We start from the raw sequence: 12,093 nt of genomic DNA, 5'->3' as shown, positions 1-12,093 counted from the left end.
AATATTTCCTTGCTTAATGGCTTACAGTCAAAAAAGCCCAAAATCGCATATTTTGCCCTATAAATTGAGGTATAGCTCAAAATTGTGACGTGTTAGAGCAAATCTGAGCCCGGATTCGGATTCAGCGGCCCAAAATCCTTCGGAGACACATAAGTTTGCTCTTGAGACAAAAAAAATGTTGCGCTGTGTTACCTTTATGACCTCTATTCAGATGATAAAAAACGGTAAAACCCTGGATAAAACAAAAAAAAATAAAAGCATGTATTTTTTATGTTTTTCTCTAAATATCCTCCATTATTTTTTCACTTAACGCTGCGTAATGAAATCTTCTGAGCATTCAGAAACCGTCCATAAAAAAAATAAAGTAGGGAAATGGCCTTTTCAAAATTCATGATTAAAAAACATTATTTAATGATCGTAAGATTATGTAAAGGAGAAGATATTACTGAAAATCTCGAAACCCCAGATTTACTATTGGCGAGATTGATCAACTATATAATATAGAGACTAAGTTTCGAAATCTTTTGTCTCTTCACTTTACGGTGCTTTTTGTATGAAACAAATCAATTAATTTTGCATGAGCTGCTAGAGTTGATTCAAGTTTTTTTCCCAGCGATTTGTTATGTGTTACGTAATTCATGCACGATACCATAAATCTCTTAACATAGTCATTTATATAAGAGATTTATGATTTATGTTACCTTATTTGTTGCAACTTATATTAAGCCCTTTGAACAAAAACTCTGAATAGGTCCTACTTGCCCCATGAAACGCAGTAAATGAAGATCAGCTACACTTTTCATTATATGCATAATATATGGAATGTAAAAAATTTGAAACAGTTTTAATACACGTTAATAAGTACAAATACACCAACAACGTATCTTGGGTGCATTGGAATTATTAAAGAATTTGTGTTCTGAAATTTTTGGCATGACAAAATCAAATTAGCACTTTTTTAGGTCCCACTTGCCCCGGGGTACCTTATTTGAACGGTTTGATAATATCTGTCACGATTTGGAAAGACAACAAACATCAAGTATTAAATAATTATCACAGTTTATACATTGAAGCCGCTCAAAGAGCATTATGCTCGGTAAAATCGGCCCTTATAGATAATCATATATGTTGTGGTAACATATATTCCTGTAATTTTTTTTTATAGGTATTCATAGCTAAGATTCTGTTAGGAGTATATTTTTTTACGTAGGAAATAAAAATCGATTCTACATTTCGGTAGTGTAGCATGTCCCTGTTCAAATAATGAATGAGGTTTATGTTACACATGTTTTCTATCATACTGCAGAAAACCAAAATTCGACTGATTATAAACATACGAAACATACTATGTTTTGTCTAAACATGATTGGAAACAAGTCTTAAACAAGAAACTGCAAATGTTACTCTAATATGACATATAGAACATACTGATCATGTATGGTAACAAACAAAGTGTACTTAAATAGAACATACCCAACATAATCGAAAACAACATGCAATGTTTGTTTGAGAAAACAAAATATATTCTTTAATAAGACTTCTAAATAGAAGATCACTGTGTATAAGTTTTAGGTATCATGAAAACGACTTATCCATGACATAAAATGTTTCGAGAAACTTCATAACAACTGCTGTAGGACAAAGTTAATATTTTGCTATTTCGGATTATATTTTCGGTGTTACTTGGGAATGCGAACGTCGAAACATAAAGAAGAAGAAGAAGAAACCCTTTTTTATCTGTATTAACGAGATTTTTTAGCCCTAGGCTAGTTCATCTCGGGACCCACGCTTTACTTCCCTTTCGAAGGAAGAACTCACATTTTGTGAGTTTATCGGGAGTGGGATTCGATCGCAGGTCCTCGGCGTGATAGTCAAGAGTTCTAACCATCACACCAGGTCCGCTCCACAAGAAAAACTTTCTTATCAAGTCAGAAAGAAACTCTTCTTCTTTAACATTTTCAGTATAAGTAAATCTTAACCTCCCTTTTGCATCACGTTGGCAGCAGCTCGCTAACGTAGTGCACGGTTTGGGTAAAAAATGACCCTATTGCCAAAGGAGGGTTACATCAAAGAATAATACACTAGTTTACAAAATAAAACGAAAGTCGTGAACTTCTGTAACCGACCAAAATTTTTGAAGTACAATTTAGTGCTGATTTCGAAACCGCGCTTCAAAAAATTTTAAGTAGAGCAATTTTTGAGTTTTAGCTCAATATCGAGTTTTACATTTTTTTTTAATATGGAATTTACTAAAATTCAAATATCTTGCGTTTTGTTTAACCAATTTCAAACCAAAACCAAATTCAAAAGCTGAATACAATGCCATTCGATCATCTGAATGCAGGTTTTGCGTCAGATTGATGATATTCAAGATATTGGCGAGTTTTTGGGACAAACTCCTTAAATTTTAGCAAAATTTCCAAAAATATTTGAAGAAATGTGTTTTTTTTTTCAATAAGAAAAAAACAACCTAAAAATTCTTTCTCAACGTTTATTTGACATATCATATGTAGGCGAGTTACAGTAAAAAATTCAGCTCAATCGGAGCATTTTTTACCGAGAATGAGATACGTGAAGTGAGTGACTTTGCTTAAAAATAGAACAAAAGTCGATTTCAAATCAACAACCTTGTATGGAAAGTCGAAAAAAATTCCGCTCTACTGTAATTTTTTTCCATCACGTTTTCGAACTCAGGGCATGATTCTACACCAAAAATGATCATCAGCTTACCGAGTTAAAAAATGCTGTAAAATAGTGTAATATGCTTACTCCGCTGACGCTCGGAGGACACTACCGCAGCGCTATCAACGGATTAAGGTGTCATGATGCATCACCAAGCTTTCACACGAATCATTGAATTTTTGTTTTTCAATGATTGTTTGGCTCGCGTTTTTGAAGTGATAAAAAACTGTTAATCCTGCAGCCACGCAGCAGAAAAAGTATCATCGCAATCACTGCGAATGAGCAAATATGATGATACTTTTTCATAAGAATTTTCGCTTTGGTGGCAGAGAATTTTCACTTTGAAATTTTGAGCCACATATCCAACATGGCTGCCGATGCTGATGATGCCGTAAAAAGCCTTAAAGTTGAATCTTCATGTAGTAGTGTGTGTGTTGCTGATTGTATGCCGAAACCAAAACATACGCACACCACCTTCTTTCATGACAAATCACGTACACTGATACAGAAGGCTTAGAGAGCGCCACTTGCGTGCGCAGCCTTTTCTTTTCTCTTGCTCGTTCATTTTGTTGAACGCAAGAAAAAGCAAGATAAAAGAGGGGTCTTTCTCGTGTTTGCTTACGAGAGTGAGTGAGAAAAAAGAAAAAGCTGTGCACGCTAGAGGAGAGCGCCATTTGACTTGTCGCTTGACGTTTACGTAGAACCAGACAAGAGATGGCATTCTCTATAATTTGTATTCTTTGGTTAATATTCACTAAAAATACTTTTAAATCAAATCGATTAAAAACTTCTCAAAAGATTTTAAGATTTCCGAGTTCCAAAACGTTTTTAGTCTCCATAAACATTTACCAAAAATGTTTCCATACATGTACCAACAAGCATAATGTTTTTAACCCTGAAGAAAAAATAGAAATATAAGGGAATGTAATCTTTATGATTGAACAAACTTCAAATTCTTCAAATTCAGTCACCACCTGCTGGTTGGCGGTTTAATAGTTGGATGACTTTTTAGTTGGGCCTCCGTTAGTTGAGCTATCTGTCAACTATAGACGAATTTCGCGCCAACTCGACCAACGGTTGGCAGCACCCTCTCAGAATCGAATGAAACTTGGTGGACATAAACAATACGTGTTTCTAAGCAACTTTGCATACTTTGTTTTTCGAAATTTTTCAAGAGTAACTTTTGAATAGGACCTAATTTTTTTTCATTGATTTTTTTAAAATCGATGTAACTCAAAAATGACAAGAGTTACAAAAAAGTGTTGTATGGCGGAGTATCGTGACATTCCATGAAGTTTTTTAGAAAAATATCAAAAAATATAAAACTACTTTCTACACTGAAAAAAAGGTTTTAAAAATTAAAACCAATATTGCAAAAAACCCTATGTTTTTAAATCGTTGATTTTTTTTTCTGGAGAAAGGTATTTTAATTACCTACATTTTCTCCGAACAATGTTGCTGTGACATATTTAAGGAAAAAAGTTTTTCTAACAAAAACTTTTTTTGTGTCTACATTGAGTGAATATTTTTCAGTTTGTTTCGTTCCAACAAAGCACCTGGATGTCATAATTCATCTTTAAAGTTGGGAGCTCGATTGGCAAGTTGGCCAACTGGGGCGGTGGTTACATTCCATAGGCGTGACCTCGTACAATTCAGTGAGTAAGACAGTTGTTTGGAATAATTGAAACTTTTTTGTAACAGTTTTTGAGCTACCTTGTGGCTGTCCATAAATCACATGGAGGGCTGGATATCTGATTATATCTTTGAACAACTTTTAGGCAGTGTTCGGAATTTTATCGTGAGTTACTGCCCAACTAACAATCACTCATTTAACAAGCACCTTTATGACGAATTAATTAAGCATGGTGCTGAATAACATTTGGATAATATTCAGGTACAACCTTTGTTCTGGTATGGTTCACACAACTTTGGAGAAATTATAAAGTGCAGTGTTGTGTACCAACTGAACTGTTTGTTGTTAAAAGCGTTTTACAAATATAAGGTAAAACTGTTATTCTGCTCCAGCAAAAAAAATAAATAAATAAAAAAAAAGGAAAATGCTATTTTTTTCAATTTTCACGGGAATTTATGATTGGCACTTATGCTATGGACAACTTTCATGAAATAATAACTAAGCTTAAATTTACCAAAATCAAGATTCGAACTCGGGACCCGTCAATTGCCAGCCACATGCCTTCCTTTCTGCGCCATCCTTGATATAATGAATTGAAGCACTCAAATCAAAACATAAACTTCCCGTGGTTTAATAATGATAACACTATGATTCCTATTCAGCAGTGGTGAATTAGCACAGAACATAATGGTTAACAACTGAACAACAGATTAATTGAGCTGCTGTTCGGTAAAAAAATACGTGTTTTTCATCCTGTATTCTGAGTCGAAGTATGATGCAACGAAAACGCTTATCCGACTTGTGAAAAACACATTATACAGAAACATGTGCTATTTTGTACATAAACTTAACGAGAAGCAGAAAAAGGTCTTATTAAACTATTTTGTAAAGGAATTACCGTAATCCGGCGTCAAATTGATCACTTTAAAACAACTTTGGCGGATAACATTAGTGACAATTCAAATATTGCCAAAAGAATTTCTGGAAAATCAATACCCAGTGGATCTCCATGAAACCATGTGATAGAATTTTGTCCAATAAATTTAAACTTTAAGTTATGGGGATTTTTTTTATTACCGAACAGGTTTGGGCCGAAGGGTCTCCGATTTCAATGAAAATTTCACCAGAGCTAGAGGTCGTGGATATATGATCATATTTGGAATTCAAAAAAATCATAGTGAACTATTTTCCCGAAAAACGCTAGATGAAATTTCACAATTTTCCAAAATTTCCCTAAATACCCCAAATTTCAAAAAATCATATCTCAAAAACTATGCATCGTAGAACAAACTTTTTTTAGTAAAATCGACGCCAAATTACCTCAGCAATCCGATAAAAATACACTGAGAAAAAAGTTTCTCGGAAAATTTTTCACCATAGAGAAAAAACGTCTAAAAATGCTGATAAAAGTACCGTCTGTATCATAGATTATTTTCAACAAAATTTTTCCTAGCGCAAAAACTAATGTTCTTCCTTTCGTTCTTTGACGCCAAAATGGAATCTCTTACCGTTTTAGAGATATAGTCAAAAAACTAACGGCCAGTCGCTATATTTTCATAGGAAGCCATCTACAACAGCGGCCGTTCACCTGTTACAACATATTTGCTTTGCAACGAGCAAATGACATACGCTAATTGCAACGTAATTTTGACACTAACGTGCATCGGAGTGCACTAACAGCTCATATATGGCACTTGAGTGCCCTTTAAATGCAACAACTTATCAAATTTTGAAATTATTGGATTTGTAACTAGAAAGCGTTGCAAATATTGCAGACTACATCCCAAATTGGACTATCACACTTTTTATGGTTCGCCTAAAAAGTGTGATAGAAGTGCACATTTGCCTCGGATCGTCTCGACTTCTTCGGGGTACTTATTCCTCAATTTACAACGAATAAGTGCACCGAAGACCTCAATTCGATCCGACGTATCCCTGCGATGTAATCACACTTTGAAGGTGTGTGCACACTATTGTGTCAGTCCAATTTGGGGTGCAGTCAGCAATAACGAGCAAACGCATATTTCAACGTATTTTTTTCCATCAAAGCAATCATATGCAAACCGTTAGAGATGAGTGGATATCAGGTAACTATTTATAAGGTCTCTTTACACATGTAAAGCTTTGTTTTGTTTTTATAGTGTTTTGTTGCTTAAATGTTCATTGGTATGTGGATTCTTCTATACACCATAAAGAGATCCTTTTCCACTCAATATTTAATAAATAGCATGGTCTGTGCATAATGTGTTTCTATAATGTGCTTTAGAAAAAACACTTATTTAAAACTTATCGGAACTTCAAAAGATAGGGAACAAACATGTACTCTGTGGAGCTGATCTGGTGTGATGGTTAAAGCTCGTGACTGTCACGCCGAGGATCTGGGTTCGAATCCCACTCCCGACATACTCACAATATATATTTCAAAATGTGAGTTCTTCCTTCGGAAGGGAAGTAATGTGTGGGTCCCGAGATGAACTAGCCTAAGACTAACAATCTCGTAAATACAGATAAAAAACATGTACTTAATTAGTACGGGCAACAAATTAAAACCAAGAGTTAACCATGCCTTCTTAACGCGCTGATAAAACATTGTTGCTTCAAACCAAGCTTTTGCTGTCCTAAGAAGCGACACAATTCCAACAGTGACGATAATAATGTTTAGCAATGGTTTGTAAAGATTAATACCGAGCTCGGTATAGAGCTACTGAGTTGACAATAGTTGATGCAGCGCGGTATGTACGCTCGAGGATCGATCATTACCGTTAAAGTAAGTTTTGATATTAATTAATAAAAAAAACACTGAAATGCAAGATCAATTCATCACTTTTTTCTAACTAACGGTTTGTTGTCAAAAAGACTTCATTAGTTTTGAGAACTAGCATGACAAACCCATACTACTACCCATCATATATTCGAATCAACCAATAAATCGGTGCACGGTTCGAATGATTAAAATATAGTCTAAAATTATTTAATGCTCTAAGATGTCAAGTAAATGTTTAATTTCAAGACATCCTCTAACGTCCTCATTTTCATTCACATCCTGTGCATTCACGAAGCTTCATGGTCAATATTGGATCCTTAACTTTATCTTTTGAAAATTTCTAGAATGCTTTCGTTATTTCTGAACGAAGCAAAAGAATTATAATCAAAAAATACTACACAACTATGCATTTTTGTTACTTACACAGTAAAAAATGTTATATCATTTAACCTGTAACAAAAGGACCTCGTTGTATCGCACACATTTTTCCATCAGTATAAAAATTTACAGCTTGCTCTCAGTATGAAACTTGTGTTCAACATTCCATACAAGAAATTGTTTGATGTAAAATTAAGTTAAATAAGATAGAAATTCGTATGCATTTTTTTTCGTCGGGTATAATTTCAAATATTTTGCTGAGTAGTAATCATTCTCCGTTAATAGTTTTCATTGTTTTCTCAAATTGAAATGGAAAACATATAGGGTATGAGTGCCACAAGTAATTTTACGCTCACCGGTGACATTAGCTCGTTGTTAACCCGTAATTTGAAACACATTTTAGTTAGAAACCCGATCATTGCAAAACATGACTATTTCATGCATTTAAAAGGCACTCAAGTGCTATATATGTGCTGTCAGTGCACTCCGATGCACGTTAGTGTCAAAGTTACGTTGCAATTAGCGTATGTCATTTGCTCGTTGCAAAGCAAATATGTTGCAACAAGTGAACGGCCGCTGTTGTAGATGGCTTCCTATGAAAGTATAGCGACTGGTCGTTGGTTTTTTGGCTATATCTCTAAAACGGTAAGAGATTCCATTTTGGCGTCAAAGAACGAAAGGAAGAACATTAGTTTTTGCGCTAGGAAAAATTTTGTTGAAAATAATCTATGATACAGACGATACTTTTATCAGCATTTTTAGACGTTTTTTCTCTATGGTGAAACATTTTCCGAGAAACTTTTTTCTCAGTGTATTTTTATTGGATTGCTGAGGTAATTTGGCGTCGATTTCACTAAAAAAAAGTTTGTTCTACGATGCATAGTTTTTGAAATATGATTTTTTGAAGTTTGAGGTATTTCACAAAATTTTGAAAAATCGTGAAATTTCATCTAGCGTTTTCCGGAAAAATAGTCCACTATGATTTTTTTGAATACCAAATATGATCATATATCCACGACCTCTAGCTCTGGTGAAATTTTCATTGAAATCGGAGACCCTTCGGCCCAAAGTGTTCGATAATAAAAAAAAATACCCTTATATATCTCTAAAAAAATTTAAGATGCCACTTTGGGGCGAAATTGATCAGAATACAATTAATCATCGATTAGAAGGAAAAAAATCCTTATTCGCCTAATTTTGCTCTTCTAAACACGAATAAGGCGGCAAAACTCTTAAAACTAGTGAATTTGACACTTAAAATGCAAAATAAATTTTCAAATGCTACTCATTATCGATTTTTTTAACCCTTCAGAACGCGCGCTGTTGTAAAAAGTACAACACTACCAGAAAACCTCACCCGTCGTATGCAGCGCGAGCGCGGTGCAGTTTCGGTTGCTTGATGGCGCGCGTCCTGAAAGGTTAAGAATTCTTCGAAGAATACCTCTAGGATTTTCTCCTTTACTCTCCGAACACTCTTCGAATTTCCCCAAAGATTCCTCCCAACTACCGAATTCCTCTTTTTATTGTTCCTAAGATTCTACCAGACATTCATCCAAGTTTCTTATTTATTTTTTCCCCATTTTTTTCCATAGAATACTTTTGGAATTCTCCCAATAATTACTGTAGAAATTTAACCAATGAATCTATCCAAGAAATCCAATGCTTTCAATAAGAATTCTGCCACAGATGTCTTCTTAAAATCTTCCAGAGATTACTGTATGCATTTTTCAAAGAAATCTTTTGGATGAGTTAAGTCAGTAAACAATATTTATAATTGTAGTAACGGCAACAAACACAAAACTGATGAATATAATTTGGGCTACAGTTTTTACATTTTTGTAGGTACATATTTTGGTTATACTACTCAATCCAAATATGGATGATGTATTTTGAAATTTCTTAGGTAAAATATCAAAGATGTGTGGAATGTGGACCCTGAGCTTAGTTCTGATGGACATTTGCTTTATATTTCTTTATATAACAGTCTATCGTGGCATCGTGAACAGATTTATATTTATTTAATCCCAACTTTTCGGATCATCATCTTGGAAGATTTAAGGGCATAATAATATCCACGAAAAGTCTTCCACACCATTCCTGTAGCATATTCAGTCGTAGTTCCTTTCAAGTATTTTCCATTCAAATTGCTGTGGATGGATAAAATTGCATAAATAGAATAACTTTGAAACCAAATAGTTAAGAAACAATATTTACCTGCCGTGGCATTTGGAGTACCACCATGCACCATGATAATCAACTGCACAGTTAGTAGTATGAATATCGTTATCTTTGTCGAACGTACTGAATTGATAACTTTTTGTGCCCGTTATTGAGTCACCCGCCGTTCCACTAAATCCTTGTGCCATAGTCACCTTGTACGCCTCATGCTCACCCGCCACTTCAAACCTCTCGAGCTTCGCGTGGGTTGAGTTCCCTTCGAAATCCTCCAGCAGGACCACTAGCTCATGTGGTCCAGAGTATGTCAGTTGGTGGATGATGTCCAATCCGAGCCAAAACTCTCCACCATCCATGTTGCCGAAGCCTCGTTTGTATTCAGCCCATTCGCGATAGAAATTAACAGAGCCATCGAAGCGCCGCTGGATCACAGCCCATCCACCGCCGTCGTACTTTTGGTCACAAAAAACGCGTTTCGTCTCCTGGGGACCGATTTGTATGTTGTACACGCCGGAAACCTTCGATGGCACCTTATCGCATGATTCGTAAATTTGTTGATGGTTTTGTTGTGTTTTAACGAGGTCACGCAGCTGCCTCAACTCCGTCACGAACGAGGAAATGTTATTCTGAAGTCCGATCTCAAAATTGAGAATGCGGTCCTCTAATGCTTCAAATTTTGCAACAAGTATCTCGTAGCCAAAACCACTCTGAGCAGAAGTGCAAATTATTGGTAGAATAAGCAGGATGGTTTCGAAAGCACGCATGATGCCACTCTTTTTAAACGTTGAGGATAATAATACTGAAGCTGCGACGGTTGTAGCAATACTAAGCGACAATTTATTTCGAATTGTGTAGCATCAAGCAGAAGACCAAGTTTATAAAAAAGGGGATTTTTATTAAGGAGCGGAGAGCGAGAGAAACAAAATTAAATAAATCATGTCGGGTGTTTGTCTTGGAATACATGCACGCATCTAACCAGTGAATCCCCAAAATGATTAATGGTTCAGACTCAGACAGAAGGAGCACGAGCTAAGCCGGTTGATTGTGTAAACGCGTAGGCCAACTCTGTTCTCCGCGTACCGTAATCCGGGGTGAAATTCATCACTAAAAAACAACTTTTGCAGATAACATTCGTAGCAATCCAAATATTGGCAAAATAATTTCTGCTAAACCAGTACCGGGGTGATCTCTATAAAACTACGCGACACTATTTGTAGTTGCGTTACAATCTCTTCTTGCAGTAATCAAAAATACTGCATAGGATTGACAACAGCTGTATACGGAGATAAGAAGATCACGTAAATTCCCATCAAGCGCAGATACTCCACGGTGCGATGATTGCAGTGGATCTGGCGATGTGATGAAACTAGTCTGGAAAGGGATAATTTGATTATTTGAACAAATTTGAAAATGTAAACAAGTCTGGGTGTCCACTATTGGCTAAATCTGAGTGGGTCCACTATAGTCACCGATTTAACATGGTAAGAGAATACGATCTACCCAACAGTGGACCCCAACCACCCAATAGTGGACCCCGTGGGGTCCACTTATAGGATAATTTGATAGAGATTTCAAACAATTATTTTATGAGAAATATAAGGTGATTAGCCTGTATGGCCTTCGGGCAATGCCGGCGAGCCTTTGGTACAACTTGGGGTCTAAAACCCAAGTATATCAAATGGATCTACACAACTGTTGTTCGGCCAATATTGGCCTATGGATGTCTTGTGTGGTGGCAAAAGGGCGAAGTGAGAACGGTCCAATCAAAGTTAAGCCATCTCCAAAGGATGTGCTTAATGGCGATGTCTGGAGCGTTCTCTTCAACTCCCACGGCAGCTCTCGAAGTTCTCTTTGACCTTGCCCCACTACACATTCATCTCAAACAAGAAGCACTTTCTTGCACTTACCGTCTATGGGTACTCGGTTTACTAGAGGAAACTCCAGTCAACCGCAGTTCAACACACACCTCGTTGTTTCCACTTTTGGTGAATTGGGACATACAGTGTATCAAAAAATTGTCCGTACAGCAAATTTTTTGTCAAAATAATTTTTCATTCAAATGGTAATAACTTTTTTATGCGTCAATCAGATACGCTGAAATTTTGACCAATCATGAATCATATATTAAAGCTCCATTGGTAAAGTTTTGAGCGAGATCGAATAAGTTTTCTGAAAGTTATAGAACTTTTAGTAAAATTTATAAGATTTTTGAACACATTTTTAAAACATTATATCTCAATATGCACTCGATGAATTTTTTTCAATTTTTTTTTGTGTTATATTTTATACCTAAGGCTTTCATATGCAGCCATGATTGGAGTTTTATATTCACTACAAAAAATATGAAAAATGTGCGTATGTAGTTGACGGTGTTTTAAAATTTACCATATTTTGCACATATAATCTGCCAAACGTTTTCCACCAATAAAAGTACATTAACTGAACGAAAAATCCATAGGAC

General features: G+C 35.6%; 1 protein-coding gene across 1 annotated transcript; it reads right to left on the bottom strand.

Moving 5' to 3' along the window:
* Positions 1-9,453: 9,453 nt before the first annotated feature.
* On the bottom strand, positions 9,454-10,502 carry LOC109403796 (ficolin-1-like). Its single transcript, XM_062843595.1, has 2 exons — positions 9,672-10,502; positions 9,454-9,604 (listed from the first exon to the last, which is right to left on the bottom strand). Exons 1-2 carry the CDS (start codon positions 10,394-10,396, stop codon positions 9,472-9,474), a joined length of 858 nt encoding a protein of 285 aa, XP_062699579.1. The 5' UTR covers positions 10,397-10,502; the 3' UTR covers positions 9,454-9,471.
* Positions 10,503-12,093: the final 1,591 nt, after the last annotated feature.

Source organism: Aedes albopictus, unplaced genomic scaffold (assembly GCF_035046485.1).
Source record: "Aedes albopictus strain Foshan unplaced genomic scaffold, AalbF5 HiC_scaffold_32, whole genome shotgun sequence".
Lineage (NCBI taxonomy): Eukaryota > Metazoa > Arthropoda > Insecta > Diptera > Culicidae > Aedes > Aedes albopictus.
This window is presented reverse-complemented; position numbering and strand designations above follow the sequence as displayed.